This window comes from Oncorhynchus kisutch, linkage group LG8 (assembly GCF_002021735.2).
Source record: "Oncorhynchus kisutch isolate 150728-3 linkage group LG8, Okis_V2, whole genome shotgun sequence".
In the NCBI taxonomy this organism is placed as follows: Eukaryota; Metazoa; Chordata; class Actinopteri; order Salmoniformes; family Salmonidae; genus Oncorhynchus; species Oncorhynchus kisutch.
The window spans coordinates 72,650,042-72,670,022 of NC_034181.2; the positions used below are offsets into that span (position 1 = coordinate 72,650,042).

Genomic DNA, 19,981 nt, shown 5'->3' on the forward strand with positions numbered 1-19,981 from the left:
ACTCCTCACACACAAACAGTTACAATTGAGTAGGTGTGTGTATGTATCAATAAAATCATTTGAGAGAACAGTTATTTTAGGGATGGTGTTTTATGACAGCTATAAATAACAAAAATCATTTCCCCCACAATTTTGATATGGTTGAACAGTTACAACAGACATACAATATCTCAATGCTACATAAGGGTAACAGCCATTCATAGAGACTTTTATGACAAGAACATTAGAGGACACTGTGGTTCGTGAGATTGCACAGTGACAAGCCAACAAACAAACCTTTACAACATAATGAGCCATACAATGTGGGGGGAGGTGGCTGGAGGTTGTAGAGGCATCACAATTCACCATCAGAACTTAAGTAAGAGACACAGTGTCGCTCAACCCGAACGGACTGAAGGGTCACGGTTAGGAGTCGTGAGCTCTCCTCCACAACACCTGGGCTGGGCTTCACCAGCATCACTTTGAGCCTGCTGTGGGACATGGAGCTCAGAGAGACCTCTGGGGCCAACCATAAAAAGCCCAGTGTATGAGAGCTCAGAGGCTGGGCAGTGGGCAGTGAGCAGGGACAGTTTGGCACTGGTTGGGTGGATGGGTGGACTGAGTAGACAACAGAGTTAGAGATAACCAAGAGAGAGAAAGTGGTTGTGATAAGGAGCAAATAGACGCTGAACCCAAAAGAAAAACACCAAACCCCACAGTTCAACATCTGTAGTATCAGATAAAAACTCTGGAAACAGGATGAGAATTACAGGGTCTCACTGTACAATATATGTCAGCTGTGTGTAGAAAACAGATGCATTCTGTTGATTAATTAAAAAATATAATATATATTTATACACCATATTTATATGCAGATATTATTTTTTGTGCAGAGCTAAACACTTGTTTGGTAGTAAAATGTGCACATTTATATATATATTTTTTGTCTTTAAATATACTAGCTTGAATTACACTTCCTACTTGAGAACTTCCTTCTCCAGAGAAAATGACTTGATAGGGTGATAAGTGAGTTCGGCTTGCAGGTCTGCCATCTCTTTCATTAAACTCTTTCTAGTGGAATGCCTAGAGTTTTTGCAGACAGAAATATAGAACTATTAGTATTAAACTGTCTTATGGTACAGAGAATAAGACAATATAAAAACCAAAACCAAAGTGAAGGTGAAACCCTGGATGACTTAACCCCCTTTACACACTGGCCTGGTTGTGGGTTTGGCAAAGATCTAGAGTTTTTGTCAAAACATCAGTGTCTGTAGAATGACAAATGAAATGAAGAGGTTAGCTAGACAAAGTATGTGTATAAACAATGCCAACAGCAATGCACTCAAAAACACCTTTACCTATACTGGTACATGAATAATCATGGGATTTTACTGTACAAAATGTTGCCTTGCTGCAAACAGGTCTTTTACAGTCAACTGACAATCAAGGATCCCAATTCTACAGTGAGGTCTTTAGAAGATCAAGCCAACGGCGCTGCCTGCGGGGCAGCGGAGTTTGACAGAAACACAGGACATACTTTGCTCTATCACAGAGGAGCAGTTCAATTGCTTGAATGTGTTTGTTTTTCAAGTTGTTCTTACAAAGCTTAAAAACTATTTCAATCACCGAGATTTAATTATCTTTGTTTTAAAGTCAATTACTTAAATTCTTGCAAAATAATTATTCAACTTCACGAGAATCCTGAGTAACCGTGAAAAAATAGATATAAATCAAAAGAAAAAAAACATCCCTTCATTGGAACAACAGAGAACATCTCATCTCTGATAACATTTCAATGACTGGTGACCAAGCGTTCCTGAAGAAAACACACACACGCTCACACCAACTTAATTAAACCAACAAAAAAAGAAGGAAACATAAAAGGCAGGTGGTACACATGAATAAAAAGCATCAAAAACGATGCAGGTATAATGCTCATTTCCACAACGTCTCTGTGACTGAGTCTGTGATACAGTGTGTCGCCAGCAAGGGGAGAGGACTGCACAGACCAACCTAGGGTCTGGACCAGGGGACTCAGTAAAGGTTCAGACAGGCACATTTGATATATAGATCTAGAATATTCCTGACAGTGAGCCTGAAACAGTCTCAGTCTCTTGTCTTTCCATGTTTGAACTGTTCGCTTTGGTAACGGATGTCAACCACGTCAAGGTGTTTTTTATTTTCCTTTATTTGAAATCATAGGATTTATTTTAGTACCGAAGGGAGAGTTAAGTGCTCTGCGTTCAAGGCAGCATTACAGCCAGATCACCATGGGGGGCACATCCAGACCCTTTTTCTCTCTTCCTCTCCACACCAGTGTCCTCAGCTCTGGTGTTTGTTCTTGGTCTACTCTCCATGGGGTGAAAGTGCATAGGAGTGGGGTTCCCACCATTGCAGCAAGAATCCCCTCACAGTAGTAAGGCCTTTTTTCAAAACAACATGACTGCATTAGCGTGTCGGCACAGTGACAATTTCAACGTGTGGAGATCCAGCAGGGTCATCCTGTGTGTATGTTTGTGTATATATCTATAATATGTGTGTGTATGTATGTGTGTCTATAAATGTTTGTGTGTGTGTGTGTAAGAGAGAGGAGTTGAAGGACTTTCTCTTTCACTGTTCCGCCCTTCCCGAGCATCCTGGCTCTGTCCCTCCTCTTCATCTTCCTCATGCTACTGGCGCTCCTCTCCTACCTCCTCCTCCTGAATGACCTGGATCTGTCCCTCTTCCTCATCTTCCTCATGCTACTGGCACTCCTCTCCTTCCTCCTCCTCCTGAATGACCTGGATCTGTCCCTCCTCTTCCTCTTCTTCATCTTCCTCCTGCTACTGGCGCTCCTCTCCTTCCTCCTCCTCCTGAATGACCTGGATCTGGTCGTCGGAGGGCGAAGGGGACAGGCTGAGAGGCAGGCTGTCGGCCTGCTGCTTCTCCTTGCTCTTCTCCTCCTCCTCGATGGTCTTCTTCCACACCTTGTGGTTCTCTGTCAGGTGCTGCATGATGTTGCAGAACAGCCGACGCCGGCCGTTTCTCCTTTCTGCATGGGACCACACACAAAAAAGGATTTAACATCCCATAGCTTTTAGTTGCAATAGCAATGATCCAAAAAACATCCTGCTCTTGATAGAAATGTTAAATGCTCAATGTTAAAATTAATAAGTGTCAACTCATCATATAATTCAGAATGAGAGAAGGATAGAAAATGACGTCTTACTTGGTTCGAGCTCCTCCTCCAGCTCGTCTTCATCAGTCTCTGTGTCCTCCACCTGCTCTTCCTCATCCTCAGAGCGCTCCTCGTCGATCCAGTAGCCAGGGAGCAGGCCAGCGGCATCGTACGAGTTGCAGAGCGGCCCCACAATGTGTGTGATGAAGGACTCCTGCAGCTTGGCCAGCTGGGGAGAGGAGCGGTCCATGAAGGGGCTGATGGGTAATCCCAAAGTGGCCTCCTCATCCCCCTGTAGATGATAGACAGACAGGCAGACAAACAATTTAACTAATTTGTCAATTAAGATTGTTTTATTCATTAATCTAATTTAACTTAACTTCCTAAATGGATACATGTGACATTTTGTTGATTCTAGCAGTAACAGACATCAGTAAATGAAGAAACAGTTCTGGGTAGGCTATGTCAGTGTTTTCCAACCCTGGTCCTCCAGTACCCCCAACAGTACACATGTTTATTGTAACCCTGGACAAGCACACCTGATTCAACTTGTTAACTAATCATCAAGCCCTCAATGAGTTGTGGTTGTCCAGGGTTACAATAAAAATGTGTAATGTTGGGGGTACTGGAGGACCAGGGTTGGGAAACACTGGGTTATGTGATATGTGAAGCATCAGTTCCTGGGTAGGTTATGTGATATGTGAAGCATCAGTTCTGGGTAGGCTATGTGATATGTGAAGCATCAGTTCCGGGTAGGCTATGTGATATGTGAAGCATCAGTTCCTGGGTAGGTTCTGTGATATGTGAAGCATCAGTTCCGGGTAGGCTATGTGATATGTGAAGCATCAGTTCCGGGTAGGCTATGTGATATGTGAAGCATCAGTTCCTGGGTAGACTCTGTGATATGTGAAGCATCAGTTCCGGGTAGGCTATGTGATATGTGAAGCATCAGTTCCTGGGTAGGCTATGTGATATGTGAAGCATCAGTTCCGGGTAGTAGGGTATGTGATATGTAAAGCATCAGTTCCGGGTAGTAGGGTATGTGATATGTGAAGCATCAGTTCCTGGGTAGGCTATGTGATATGTGAAGCATCAGTTCCGGGTAGTAGGGTATGTGATATGTGAAGCATCAGTTCCGGGTAGTAGGGTATGTGATACTGTATAACAGGATGGCATGGCATTACATTGCTAACCTGACATGTGGGCCATGCAGAGTGGAGGAGTTCTATACCTGCTCATAAAACTCATTGACAATGCCTTCTGTCCACTTGAGGTGCAGATCGCGTCCTTTGGCCGGCCCGTTGATGTCTGCCAGCTTAATGCAGACTTGGCACACCAGCAGCCGGTCATTCTCATTAGTCCAGTCGATTCCTGGGCTGTTCACATCATTCACCTATTTATAGCAACACAAACATTCACACACTGATTATAACTGCCAGGCTCCTCATTTCTAACAGAGATCCAGCATGTTCCTTTAAGTATCAACTCTATTAGCCATGAAGATAAGGCATATTATTGCCTTTGCCAGTATCGAAATGACAGGAAATACAAAGTATCAACAGAATGGAAACAGATTTTCTGAAAATGTGAGGTTCGTCATCATCATCTCAAACCTTTGAATTGAACTCGGCGAGGAAGTCAAAGTGCTTCTTCAGGTCTGTGGCGAGGATGGCCTCGATGACCAGGAAGCGAAAGCGTTTGAACTCCACGTGGTCCAAGTTGGCCAGGAAGTTGAACTCTGGCTGGGACAGGTAGAGGCTCCAGGCCGAAGCAGCGTGGTGGTTCTCCAGGACCGAACGGTCATTATACAACACCGCCTGGGGAACAGAGGGAGGAGAAGTTGAGGGAAGAAGAGAGTGAGTAGGAGGAAGGGTAGGTTGAGTGGAGAGGGATGCGGGTGGGTCAGAGGACAAGAAGAAGAAAGGAGAGGGTAAAATATGAAAGAGGAGGTTGAAGAAGGGAATGGGAGGGGTGAGCAGGGGCAAGGAATTGGGGTCAGTGTGCTTCAGACTAAATAATGCAGCCGGTCTAGACATGTTGGTGGACAGGTGGGTGATTGACTGACTGCCAACATACTGTTAATCAATATGCCAGGGTTGAGCTGCGTTAGTGGCTACGAGGAAGGCATGACCCACATGTCAGGTTAGCAATGTAATGCAATGCCATCCTGTTATACAGTATCACATACCCTACTACCCGGAACTGATGCTTCACATATCACATAGCCTACCCAGAACTGATGCTTCACATATCACAGAGCCTACCCAGGAACTGATGCTTCACATATCACATATCCTACCCAGAACTGATGCTTCACATATCACATAGCCTACCCGGAACTGATGCTTCACATATCACATAGTCTACCCAGAACTGATGCTTCACATATCACATAACCCAGTGTTTCCCAACCCTGGTCCTCCAGTACCCCTAACATTCCACATATCTATTGTAACCCTGGACAACCACACCTCATTGAGGGCTTGATGATTAGTTAACAAGTTGAATCAGGTGTACTTGTCCAGGGTTACAATAAACATGTGTACTGTTGGGGGTACTGGAGGATCAGGGTTGGAAAACACAACCTAGACAATATGCACAGTGCTATAATTAGGTCATGACAGTGCAAAACACTATTTATACAGTGATATAGTTTGTTTGTCAACCTTTGCCATAATGTTGAAGCAAGACAAGGAATTCGCTCAATTCTCAGGATTTGTGGGAACCTTTCCCTGACATGTGAACTAAGTGTAATATTATACCAGTCCTTCACTTCATTGCTTTTACCATGAGATCCAAGGCTGATTAGAATCTGTCTATGTAGAAGGTTTTAGGCCAATAAAGATCTCATCTATGAGTCACAGGGACCAAATGAATGCTGTCTGTGACACAAGCACAACACTTCCCCTTTCCTAGGACTTAACAGCGTGTGGGAACACAAATGGGAACACTTACTGAAGAGACGGGATAGGTTGAACTTTCTCTTCCTGATACAGGTTTTACTGTTGAACAGGTGTGGGTTTGCAAGCTGCGATGGTAGAGCAGTGGCTTTTGGGATAATAACACTTACCTGAGCTGCGTTAGTGGCTACGAGGAAGGCGTTTGTGCGACCGGGGTGGTCATAGTCATGCATGGCAGCTGCTACATATAGTGCCATGAGTTCCAGAGCAGGGATGTTCCACGCCAGGCAGCCATAGTTGTCGTCAGAGATGGACGAGCTCTTGGAGGAGGCGTATGATACCCGGCCCGGGGAGATCCCACTGTCTGAATCTAGAGAGAAGAGCAGCAGCTTTCAGCAACGACATACTGGGACCTCACACTGGAACTACATCATAACTGGAGTTTACTGGAGAAGACTTGACTGTGTTATAATGTGACACTAGTTCCCTGTTTTCACTTTAAGAACAAAGTATGTAGAGTAGGATTTCTACAGGCAGGTTAAGCTGGTGGCACAGTGACTCAGACTACTGCACTCCATTTGAAAAATGAAAAGGGCCAAAAGAAGCCCTAAACACGCTGAGCTCAGCACAGATCTCTATCACGACAGAGGCTTGCTCACCACCCCATCTCCCCCCTCTCTGTTTCTCCACCCTTCCCTCCCCCTCTCTTTATCAGAAGGCAGCTGCTCCTCTGGCAGCTACTGAAGGATCAGTCAGCAAGCGAGCCTTAAATCATTTCCGATGGATCAAAGATGCAGTACATAAAATATAATTAGCAGGGACAGGAGTGGGGATCCTGGCATTTTAAACTAAACCATCTGGTGTCTGCCGAGAAAAGGCCACACACTACAGGAATACCTACACTGGTACATCAAGAGGCTAGAACTAGAAAAGTCAATTTCCTAAAGAAAATGTGTGCTTGCTAGCATGTCTTAAAGTATTTATGGTCGTGAAATAAGTTAGAGTAGTTATAGTGAATACAATACTAATGGTACTGACTGGTTAAAGTAGAAAAAGTAGCTAGATGGGAGAATTGAATGATTGATTGAATAGCCTGCCCTGAACATAGCTTGAACGAGAGTTACTATTATTGTTGGTGGGTTAGTAACAGCCAATTTATGATCATTTGAATTGTTATAGTTTACACAGTTACACAGTTTTGAAGTTGTTTTAATGTATGTAGCTGTAATAGTTAAAGAACAGTAGTATTTGAAATGAATACCACTGTGTTCTCATGGTTGAAATGGAATCCATTAAGTGTTATGCCAATGTATTATACATTCAAATAGTTTATTGTTTATGAAGGTGTGCTAGGATAGCCTGAATGTTTTAACGTTGGTAACTTCATTTAGCTACCACTGTATTTCTATGGTTCTCATTCAAACCCCATGCTAATTAATTCAGTTGAATAAGTATAGATGGGTGGAAAGATTGATCGATATTGATAGGATAGCCTGACCATGAAAGTTAGTTTGTTGTCTATAGCTTGAGACAACCTGGAGGAGGGGCTATAGGAGGATGGGAGGGGCTATAGGAGGATGGGAGGAGCTATAGGAGGATGGGCTCATTGTAATGGCTGTAATGAAATTCATGGAACGGAGACAAACATGTGGTTTCCATATGTGTGATGTGTTTGATACCGTTCCATTAATTCCAGTCCAGCTATTGCAGTGAGCCCATCCTCCTATAGCTCCTCCCACTAGCCATCACTGCTGTTGGTGGGTTATTTTAAACTAATGTCGCTAATTTAAATAGTTTGCTTGGAAAATGCCTAAGTTGTTTTAATGTTTGTAGTTGAAATGGCTAAAAAGCAGTAGTATTTCAAATGTCTACCACGGTGTTACTATGGTTGGCAATTAATCCATGTTTTGTAAATCTATGCAAATTTAAATGGTTTATAAAGGTTTTAAAGTCTTGTAGATTCATGTTATAATTTTAAAAAGTATAAATCGTATAAAGAATCTGTATAAAGCTAAGTAGGGTCAGTATAGTAGGGTCAGTATAGTAGGGTCAGTATAGTAGGGTCAGTATGGTAGGGTCAGTATGGTAGGGTCAGTATGGTAGGGTCAGTATGGTAGGGTCAGTATGGTAGGGTCAGTATGGTAGGGTCAGTATGGTAGGGTCAGTATGGTAGGGTCAGTATGGTAGGGTCAGTATAGTAGGGTCAGTATAGTAGGGTCAGTAGGGTCAGTATAGTAGGGTCAGTCTGAACATCTCAACATTGGTTTATCATTGATAGCTTAAATGGTGAAAGAAGAGATAGGTCTCAAATTTTTGCCATTGAAATGCATTGGAGATCATATTATATAATGTTGTAGTTAAAACATTATCAATGATATAACAAATATTTTGTCAAGAAATCTAAGTTGGGGCAGTTTGCACATTTGGAAGTTGATTTTGTGTTAAAAAGCTTCAATTGTTTGAGCTCTAGAGCGTGCAGAAGATATCAAATAAGAGTATGTAAGAATTCTAGAATGGTCTTGCCTTCAGCAAGCACACTAATAATAGGAAGTATGTATGAAATCCAGAGTGGTCTTGCCTTCAGCAAGCACACTAATTATGGTAATAAATATGGTATATTATGGTAATAAATGAGGGCTTGGGGAAGTCCAGAGTTATACCTACTGAGGCAAAATGAAATAAAGAGAACAGAAATAGTGCTACCTGTGTCACTTCCTGTCACATGCTCATTGTGGATCTGCTGGAACCCTGGAACAGGCCGGGTAGTCAGGTACCAGACAGCATGGAGAACGTCAGTGGCATGGACCCGGTTATGATCTGAGTACAGGCAGAGATTCACACAGGACATCACACATCAGTCACAGTAATACTTCACCACATCATTTACATGAGGTAGAAGCTTCTATTACATATGATGGTGCATGTCATGCTGTATGTAGTGAACTGTAGGCCTATGATTTCTACTTCATGACAACCCTAGGGTTAGTTTCTAAACCTGGGTAAATCATTTCAAATAATACTTGAAGTGGGCATAATTTAGCTGCCTGGAAAAGTCTAAAGTAGCATAATTTAGCTGCCTGGAAAAGTCTAAAGTAGCATAATTTAGCTGCCTGGAAAAGTCTAAAGTAGCATAATTTACCTGCCTGGAAAAGTCTAAAGTAGCATAATTTAGCTGCCTGGAAAAGTCTAAAGTAGCATAATTTACCTGCCTGGAAAAGTCTAAAGTAGCATATTTTAGCTGCCTGGAAAAGTCTAAAGTAGCATAATTAAGCTGCCTGGAAAAGTCTAAAGTAGCATAATTTAGCTGCCTGGAAAAGTCTAAAGTAGCATAATTTAGCTGCCTGGAAAAGTCTAAAGTAGCATAATTTAGCTGCCTGGAAAAGTCTAAAGTAGCATAATTTAGCTGCCTGGAAAAGTCTAAAGTAGCATAATTTAGCTGCCTGGAAAAGTCTAAAGTAGCATAATTAAGCTGCCTGGAAAAGTCTAAAGTAGCATAATTAAGCGCCATTCAAATACCTTCATGTTATTTTTTGTACATATTTTTTACCCCCCTTTTCTCCCCCAATTTTGTCATATCCAATTAGAATGTTGTCTCATCGCTGCAACTCCCCAACGGGCTGGGGTGAGGTGAAGCCATGTGTCCAAAGAAACATGACCCGCTAAACCGAGCTCCTTAACACCCGCCCACTTAACCCAGAATTCAGTCGCACCAATGCGTCGGAGGAAACGATTCAAATGAAGACCGAAGCAGCCTGCAGGCGCACGGCCCACCACAAGGAGTCGCAAGAGCGCGATGAGCCAAGTAGAGTTCACCCAGCAAAACCCTCCCCTAATCCGGACGACGCTGGGCCAATTGTGCGCCGCCTTATGGGACTCCCGGTCATGGCCAGTTGTGACACAGCCTGAGATCGAACCCGGGTCTGTAGTGACGCCTCAAGCACTGCGATGAAGTGCCTCAGACCGCTGCGCCACTCAGGAGGCCCATACCTTCATGTTTTACACCCAGGTCTGATCATTTCTACATCTGAGTAGACAATATACCAAGTGTTAATATGGGCTTTGTGCCTGGACTGAAGAAAGCATAGGCAGCACTATACTCACAGGGAATATCCCTATAGCCGTTCTCCAGAGCACAGAAATAGGACATGAACTCCCTCACAGGGATCTTAAACATCTCAAACAGACAAGTGTCCTGGAACAGAGTGTAGGTCACCTGGGGAGAAAGACAACAAATAAAACACCTAGATTAATTTAAAACACAAATACATTTTTTTTTTAACATTAACCAAGTCATTCCCCTCAGACACAGACAGTGAGACACTGGGAGAACACAGTGTACTCAAAACAGCACATAGAAAAATCCCCAAGACAACCACGAGCATTCGGGACATCATTCAGTGAAATATCAGTAATGGGGATCATACCGTTCTCAAAATTTAAACCAATCAATCAAGTGAGTTTCTCCAAATAAATAAATTCAATGGCTGCATCACAAAACAACTCTTAGCCCTATGGGTCCTGGTCTAAATTTGTGCACTATACAGGGAATAGGGTTCCATTTGGGATACAGCCCAGGTGTTGTTTATTCAAATATTAATTGATGTAACACAGTGGTTCCCAAACTTGTTATAGTCCCGTACCCCTTCAAACATTCAACCTCCATCTGTGTACCCCCTCTAGCACCAGGGTCAGCACACTCTCAAATGTTGTTTTTTGCCATCATTATAAGCCTGCCTCACACACACTATATGATACATTTATTAAACATAAGAATGAGTGTGAGTTTGTCTCAACCCGGCTCATCTTTCAAGCTGTCAGGTATTCCCTTGGCAGCAAGAGCCTCTCGGTGGATGCTGCTGTGTACCCAAGTGGCGTCGGGAGCAACTGCTTGCACACGCGTTACCACTCTACTATGTCTCCCTGTCATGGCTTTTACACCATCAGTACAGATACCAACATGAGCAGCAGGTACATTTGGCTACATACAGACCGTTAGTGGAATTCCCGCAAGAGAGTAGCGGTTAATGTGATTGGATGTTAATTATTTGATCAGGCTACCTGTATTTGACATTGTGTTGTTATTTCTCTGAACACTAGGTAGTTTAACTTTTATTTTAGGCAGTAAAACGAGGCTACTCCGGCAAGAAAAAACCCTTGCCCAAATGTATAGCCCCGTTGGAAAATATAAATGGACTGTTTGAAAATGTGAATATTTTCTTTCTCCAAATGTAATGAAAAAAAAATATATATATAGAATGTGAATCACATTTTTATTTGGCGTACCACCGACGGCATTGCCCCAGTTTGGGAATACCTGATGTAACAGATCATGGCGTAATGACAGATAGATGGTTGCTATATGGTTGGTATGTGGTTGTACTGACGTAGCTGAGTATTCTTCCCGTCTTCCCTCCTGTTCTGTCCATCAGGTCAAAGATCTGGAAGTTCCAGCTGTTGATCTTCTCCATGAGGTCATCGTGGTTCTCCAGCAGGGGGTCTAGTCTGAACTCACCCTACAGGCAGGAGAGGACCACAGCACACACACATTTTAACACACACACACACACGTTTAGATAAACACACACATACACGCATGCAGGTAGACACAAACGCACGCAAGACACCACATCGTAAATCTTATGAATCTCATTCCTCTGTTAAGGGGATGGAAGCAGGCTCCAGACTGACTATGTATGCGTTGCTTTTGAATAATTCACTTTTGAATTACCCCACAGAATCCTCAGATGAACCCTACACAGTTGTCTTAACAGCTGGCTTGATTTAACAAGGCTTGGTTTGTCCAATAAAGAGTGAGAGCACAGCCCAAGTAAACGGAGGGGGCATTCCAGGACAGAGCCAGATGAACACTACACCCCATCACACTGGTTTTACACGGCTGTTAGATACATCACAACAGACTGAAAGACATGCACCCAATGAGTGTCTGAGGAAAACCTTTACTGTGTTCCCAGAACTAACTAGAGGACACATCCTACAGCTAGCTACACTGTTACATGTGTTGGCCTGAGTGTGTTATCTCACTCAGAGGGAGTCTCCTGGTTGGGATAGTGTTAAGGAATTTTTATCAATAATGACAAAATTATCTATGCATTTCAATCAGGACTGACTAGTCAGAATACTATTAAATTACTGTATAGATGTATGAATTTTATGTTAACCCTAGTACTGAATATAATGTGTGTAATTATAATCAAGAATTTGAACAAAGACTGTCCGTTCCTTGGTAGAAACTAATTAACTTATCGTCAGACTGGCTAGAATGCTTATCTACACAGGGAGGCCTTGGCTTGGTCGTAAATTATCTAAACCGGTGGGGGTCGATGTAGGAAGGCTTGTGAACTATACTGCCATTGTACCGGAGTGGAGGAGGGACGGGACAGTTTGAAACCCAATGAAGTCATTTTTAGTTTATAACCTGTTGTAAATTGTATCATGTTCAGTACTCTCGAGAATAAACGCTATTGCTTGATTTTGAGACTGGTCTCCGCCCATTTTATGCAAATAAGTATCTTACAAATCCTTAGAAATGGGCTGAGTGTATTAATTGAATTGGGTAATAAACATATAGGAATTTAATTCCACTAACAGATAGTTTAGCGGCAGCAATGCTACACACAGGAAGGCTAACGAATGCTGTAAGGTGTTAGCATTGACTGAGACATATCCCTTCAAAGCTACTGTTATGTAACAGCGTAGCCTACCTTTGTTTCTTAAATCTGCAGCACGGCGATGTTAGCCTAGCAGTAGGGTGCATTCACACAGGGAGGGCAACACAGAGTAAAATGACAGAGCCAACACAATGTATTTCAATGGGGAAGGTGCGTTGGAGTAGAGGAGGGGAGGCGTGTCAGGTTGCATGAGGTTGTGCTAAACAACGCACTACCAAAACACTCTCACAATGGTACATAGCTCATACTCATCTGTTAGCTTGTGTGGGAATGTACCCTTAGCATACTGTAGCACTGCGTACCTCTGTTTCCTGAGTCTGCTGCTCTGTGGTGGAGCTCTGGTCCTCCTTGTCTGTCTGGCCCTGGCTCCCTGCGTCTGGACTCCTGTCCTCCATCGACTCGGCCTCCACACTCTCCTCCCTGATCAGTGCCTCCCCCATGAACTCTGACCCCTCACCTGCTGTGGAGACGACACATTGCACATCACAGTGAGTTGACCACTAGTTTCGCATTTCGGTGGGAAGCATTATTCTAATGAATGAACTCTCTGGTACAGCATGTCCAAATGGTTTTCAGTCATTTGAGAGTGGAAACAGTAAGCTAAGCCATGGGTATGTGCCCAAAAACACTGTGCAGCCTATGTCTGTACAGAGTGAGGGTACATTCCAGCAGGTGTCATACCTGAGCGTCTGCGCTGGGCCTCAGCATGACCAGTGAATGGCAGGTGCCCGTCCCCCGCCTCCATACTGGGCATGTTCTTCAGCATCTGACGACCACAGCTACAGGGTGAGAAGAGGGACAAACACAGCTGCCATTATCATCAACACACATGGTGAAATGCAACTCTACTCTACAGCTGAACTGGCTCTACAACACCAGGAGATAATGGAGGGGGTAGGGGGTAGTAAATTGTCCTACCTGGTGCACAGGGCAGCGGGGCTGCGATAGGGCCCCTGGAAGTCAGCGGAGCTGAGGATGTAGCCCAGGGGCTTGTGCAGGTTGACGCTGGGCTTGGTGAGGAAGTCAGCTGTGTCGGGAAACTCAACCGGGGGGCGCGTAACCTGGGAGGAGAGACCTCCCCCTTGAGGACTGTGGCTGGGGGAGCTGACAGGACTCAGACTGGGGGACGCACCTGTAGAGTGAGAGAGATAGGAAAGAAATGAGAGAGAGAGAGCTAGTCAAACAACTTAAAAACACATTCTACTTCCACACAGTGTATCAGACCTGTGTGTACAGTAAATCCTCATGATTTCACCTGCTCTCCTGGGCCCGGCATGGTAGGTCAGGGTCACAGAGGAGGACCTCTGCTTAGGGATGGTCAACAGGTTTGCATTTGGCCCATTGGACAGAGACCCCGTGCTGGAACACACACACACACACACACACACCATGGCACTTACTGCTAGAACTAATGAGACAACATTAGTTAAAATGCTTCCACATTCAATCTACACCATTATAATGATGAACTTTTTCACACCCGCTCTTATGTATAAAGATGAACTTAGAGAAATGTTACATAGCATACAGTAACACTAATTATATGACTCATTTGGTGCTCAAAGTAAGACAATGAAAATCAACGTTGAAAATGTATCCTTGAAGAAGTCAAAGATCCCTAAAAGGTCAAGTGAGTCATTTAAACAGTGTTGGAACAAAGAGAATGAAGGAATGTTATGGTCATTATCTGTTAGGCATTTCAGCTTACAGAGCTTGACCACTACTGCCCCCCAGTGGATATAAAGGGGAACCACATCTTCAGGGAGTTTAATCAAAGACACATGGTAACAAAGAATGTGTTGCTGAGGGAGAGCCTGCTTGTTCATATCAGGGTAAAGACAGGGAGTGTGCCATGTTGAAAATGACCTGACCTTGAAAGATGTGCTCCAGTACTTTTGTATACATTTAAATCAGTAGTTCTGAAAGTAGTGCCCGCGTGCAAAAGTGGTCCCCGAAAACGCCATACTACCTTGCAAATGTGCAGATATGAGCACCAAGTCATTGCTCTCTTTACTGTGTGTGTGTGTGTGTGTGTCTTGCTAGCTGTCACTCAAATGGTGGGGGGGCTGAAGCTCATTTGCTAAAACTAATTGCTAGGGGACTAGCCCACATAGGGGTAAATGTAGAGAAAATGGCACCGCACAGCTTCCAGAAGAAAGTCGCTTTCAAACTAGGGATTTCATGGCTAATTGAGGTAAGACAGTAATTCTGCTCATAGATTATGCATGTATGAACTACACATTGACACATCCAGCCGAAAGCGTGAGGTTTAAAAAAAAGTATTAGTCGCCAAATTACCCGGGGCATGTCTTTAACCTTTAACCTGGTGTCTGAACTCTGAAGTTCCACCTGTGTGTGATCGTACCTGGTCATATTGCGATCAGGGTGTGTGTGGTAATGTTGAGGTCAAGGTGTGTGTGGACGTACCTGGTCATATTGAAGTCACTGTGTGTGTGTGTGGTAATGTTGAGGTCAAGGTGTGTGTGGTCGTACCTGGTCATATTGAGGTCAGGGTGGGGTCCCGGTCTCTTGCCGTTGTTGCGTTCCCAGCGGGAGGAGGCCGACTCCAGAGGGGGGAGAGGGGAGGAGGTGGAGCCGCGGCGGAGTTGGGGGGTTGGTAGGCTGTTCCTGCTGCTAAGACCCTAGGTGTGTGGAGGGGAGCAGGGAGACATTATTACATTATGGTCAATGATGCTATAACACAGTCAAAGGCAGATCTATATTCAGCTCACCACCAGGTTACATAGAGTAGAGCAGGTGTACAACTAAAAACAACTAAACTAAATCTACGTAACACTGGTGAACACATAGAAGAGGCACATTCATTATGAGGATAAGATACCATGTATAAGTGGATAATGTGTTAGTGGATAATGTGTTGGCCTGCTAGTCTCAGCAGGCTTCTGTCTGTGTGTTAGTTATGACATGCTAGTATCACATTCAGAAGGTTGCTGGAAGGCCCACCTTCAGGGGCTTCCTGTCGCCCCTTTCTGCAGGGTCCTCCACCTCGGTACAGGGGTAGAAACCTGGGAAGGGGGTAAAGGGGTTGACCCTGGGCCGACAGGAGCCAGAGAAGGTCCCCATGAGGCTGCTGACGCTGCGCAGGGACGAGACGGTATGTGGCGACAGGGACGAGTCCATCAGCAGGTCAGACACCATGTTCCTGGCCTCGTTGATGACCGACAGGTCCACTCCGTTACCACTTACCGCTCCCTGGGGACATGGAGGAGACAAGGGGACATATGTCAGAGAGATGCCTCATTCAGCAGAGCACAAACATACAGTAGATACTGTACTAAATAAGAGAGACTGGTGTCCTTTACAGTTTCTAATGAACCCAGAAAGGATTTAAATGACCAAACACAAAACCTTCTGAAGAAGAAATTCCTTCTTAATTGCCATTTTTTCCTTAACTATGGACTTATGAGGAAAGTTAAGCGAAGTTGCTATTCCTCAAAAAGATTATTGGAAATGTTCTTATGTTACTTCTTATGTATCTCCTTAAGCAAAAAGTAAGAAGAAATGATATGCTTGAAAATAAAGTGATTTCTTCTTGGAATTCCCAGATAGCTAAACCCTTGTCTTAAACACGTGGCAGTGAAAGAATATGCTAATGGGAGCTATTGAACATGTTCAATTGACTCACAAACTTCACCTGAAAGTTTCAGTGTTAATTGTTTTTAGCCCAAGTTCATATTTTAGACCAGTAATCCCAATTAGAAATATGCTAACATGTTTGCCATTGCTAGATAGACAGCAAGCTGGCTGGGTTGTCTAACGACAAACATCTCAAGATTGTTAAGAAGTTCATAAGAAGACATCTGAGAAGTTCATGAGAAAATCATGAATTCATTTTTGAGGATCTGAACATATGAACTTATTTTGTTCTTGTAAAGAAGCTTCTTAAGTTTTGCGTAAAAAGTGTTTGGTGAATCTGGGCCCAGGACATCTACAGGTATCACACATACGCAGGTAAGACTGTCAGATAGCTGTAACAGGAAACTGCTGGCCTCATTGTGATGGGACTGTACTTGTCACTCCTCCTCTTACAGCAGTGGAGGGTAGTGTGAAGGGCAGACAGGCTCGATGCTGAGCTCATGGCATTGATGCTGGGTAATTGAAAGGCTGTTTGGACCAGTGATGTCAGTAATAAAGGGGAGTGGTGCTGGCTGGGCATGGTGCTGGCAGGGCATGGTGCTGGCAGGGCATGGTGCTGGCTGGGCATGGTGCTGGCAGGGCATGGTGCTGGCAGGGCATGGTGCTGGCAGGGCATGGTGCTGGCAGGGCATGGTGCTGGCAGGGCATGGTGCTGGCTGGGCATGGTGCTGGTGTGTGTGCCTGTGTGTGGAGTAAAAGTGCAGCGCTGGCACTTCCCTGGCCCAGTGACGACAGCTAGGAGGCTGTGTGTATGTCATGACGCTGACGGAGATCCTGCCTGCACCCCTACCCCTCTTCACCCTGCCTATCCTACTGACTGTTGCTGTGCTGATAGACCCCATATAAAATACTAGAGAGTTTGGAGAACTAGGCTACTTTTGAAGGCCCGGCTCTGTGGCCACAATGAGTGGTGAGCGATGAGTGGGGCAGACGTCAGTCAGAGGAGCACAGCTTCCTGTTGATCTACCTGTACAGCGGGTCTGCAAAACACTGTGGACCCCAACAGGATGACAAGACACACAAGGCACAAAATACACACACGGGCAGGCCTACATGCACATCTACACACACGGGCAGGCCTACATGCACAGTTCAAACACATCTACACACACACACACACACACACACATCTACACACACGGGCTGGCCTACACGCACAGTTCAAACACATCTACACATATACACACACACACACACACGGGCAGGCCTACACGCACAGTTCAAACACATCTACACACACACACACATCTACACATACAGGCAGGCCTACATGCACAGTTCAAACACATCTACACACACATCTACACACACGGGCAGGCCTACATGCACAGTTCAAACATCTACACACACATCTACACACACGGGCAGGCCTACATGCACAGTTCAAACACATCTACACACACGGGCAGGCCTACATGCACAGTTCAAACATCTACACACACAATCTACACACACGGGCAGGCCTACATGCACAGTTCTAACACATCTACACACACACACACACACATCTACACACACGGGCAGGCCTACATGCACAGTTCAAACACATCTACACACACACACACACACACACGGGCAGGCCTACATGCACAGTTCAAACACATCCACACACACACACACGGGGAGGCCTACATGCACAGTTCAAACACATCCACACACACACACACGGGGAGGCCTACATGCACAGTTCAAACATCTACACACACACACACACACACACACACACACACACCTACACACACGGGCAGGCCTACATGCACAGTTCAAACACATCTACACACACACACACACATCTACACACACACAAGCTTACTAAAACACAGATGCTTCCATTCTGCAATGCATAAAGTAGACCTAGCATAAAACGTGTGTCAGCGATTTGACAATAAATTGAAACACAAGGCCAGTATACTAGATTAGAAAGATTATGTGGAGGCTCACCAAATGTATCGAGATACATCTGATTTCCTAAAAGTCTGGAGTTGGTAAAAAAAAAAAAAATCCCCCCTCTACTTATTAATTCCAGCCTCAATTCTTTGAAATATGACTAAATTACAGTTACTACACTAATACTATTTTCAGTCAGTATCCTCTTTTACTTACATTTAGTCAATTCAATGCCCTCTCTGGGAAATCTAATTGGGGCGGCAGGGTAGCCTAGTGGTTAGAGCATTGGACTAGTAACCGAAAGGTTGCAAGTTCAAATCCCCGAGCTGACAAGGTACAAATCTGTTGTTCTGCCCCTGAACAGGCAGTTAACCCACTGTTCCCAGGCCGTCATTGAAAATAAGAATTTGTTCATAACTGACTTGCCTAGTTAAATAAAATAATAAAAAAAATAAAAGACTCTTGTTACACTATGAGGGTTGATGATCTATAGCTGTATTCATGTTATTACAATTGATTCCATGGATGGATTGAAAGTAAAATAGGAAATGATCCCCAACCCTAATGTGAATGATAGACTGCACATGTGCTCTAACAGTGATATACTGTATCCAGAGGAGTATATTCTGTCTCTGTGTGTGTGTGTGTGTGTGTGTGTGTGTGTGTGTGTGTGTGTGTGTGTGTGAGAGAGAAAACACACACTAACCTGATACTGGGGCTTGTACCACTGCTTCAGGTCCCAGTCCCATAGGATCATCTGAACGAGAGAAAGACACACAGCAGTCAGGAGGCCTTGTTAGGACGTGTGTGTTACAGATACATAAATCAGCAAAAAAAGAAAACACCCCTTTTTCAGGACCCTGTCTTTCAAAGATAATTCCAAAAAATCCAAATAACTTCATAGATCTTCTTTGTAAAGATTTTAAACACTGTTTCCCATGCTTGTTCAATTAACCATAAACTATTTATGAACATGCACCTGTGGAACAGTCGTTAAGACACTAACAGCTTACAGACGGTAGGCAATTACGGTCAGTTCTGAAAACTTAGGACACTAAAGAGGCCTTTCTACTGACTCTCAAAAACACCAAAAGAAAGATGCCCAGGGTCCCTGCTCATCTGCATGAACGTGCCTTAGGCACGCTGCAAGGAGGCATGAGCACTGCAGATGTGGCCAGGGAAATAAATACATTGTCCATACTGTGAGACGCCTAAGACAGCGCTTACAGGGATACAGGACAGACAGCTGATCATTCTCAGACCACTGAGAATAAATGCAGCTGACAGTGAGAGGACGTTTCGTTATATATATATATATATATATGTATATATATGTATATATATATATAATATATATATAATATATATATAAAATATATATATATATATATAAAAAAATATATATATAAAAAAAAAATATATATATATATATACACACACACACACACAGGCAGGTATTCATTAATCACAACCAACGATTGTTGTTTTATCATAAGAGGTGAAGTAAGAGGTGAAGTACTTCAACACATGCATCAGATCTAATACAATAGGTCCATAAAGAGAAACAGTCTATTTTACAGTATTAGACATAGTGTAACTGTTGTAGCATATTAAAGAGGTCAACGAGAAACAGTCTATTTTACAGTATTAGACATAGTGTAACTGTTGTAGCATATTAAAGAGGTCAACGAGAAACAGTCTATTTTACAGTA

General features: G+C 43.8%; 1 protein-coding gene across 2 annotated transcripts in view; it reads right to left on the reverse strand.

Annotated features, from left to right (window-relative positions):
- Window positions 1-71: 71 nt before the first annotated feature.
- Window positions 72-19,981, reverse strand: part of LOC109895222 (cGMP-inhibited 3',5'-cyclic phosphodiesterase B) — an 84,825-nt gene continuing 64,915 nt past the window's right edge. Inside the window, exons 2-16 of one of the 2 annotated variants that reach the window (XM_031831137.1) lie at window positions 18,976-19,026; window positions 15,690-15,938; window positions 15,219-15,367; window positions 13,981-14,084; window positions 13,644-13,857; window positions 13,407-13,504; window positions 13,028-13,182; window positions 11,421-11,549; window positions 10,138-10,249; window positions 8,740-8,853; window positions 6,207-6,406; window positions 4,750-4,953; window positions 4,368-4,529; window positions 3,188-3,428; window positions 72-3,010 (exon numbers count right to left, since the gene is read on the reverse strand). In XM_031831137.1, the coding sequence (XP_031686997.1) occupies window positions 2,802-3,010; window positions 3,188-3,428; window positions 4,368-4,529; window positions 4,750-4,953; window positions 6,207-6,406; window positions 8,740-8,853; window positions 10,138-10,249; window positions 11,421-11,549; window positions 13,028-13,182; window positions 13,407-13,504; window positions 13,644-13,857; window positions 13,981-14,084; window positions 15,219-15,367; window positions 15,690-15,938; window positions 18,976-19,026 (2,391 nt within the window). In that variant the 3' untranslated portion in view covers window positions 72-2,801. Of the gene's footprint in view, window positions 3,011-3,187; window positions 3,429-4,367; window positions 4,530-4,749; window positions 4,954-6,206; window positions 6,407-8,739; window positions 8,854-10,137; window positions 10,250-11,420; window positions 11,550-13,027; window positions 13,186-13,406; window positions 13,505-13,643; window positions 13,858-13,980; window positions 14,085-15,218; window positions 15,368-15,689; window positions 15,939-18,975; window positions 19,027-19,981 lie in introns of both variants that reach the window. The other variant, XM_031831136.1, reaches the window with a different exon arrangement.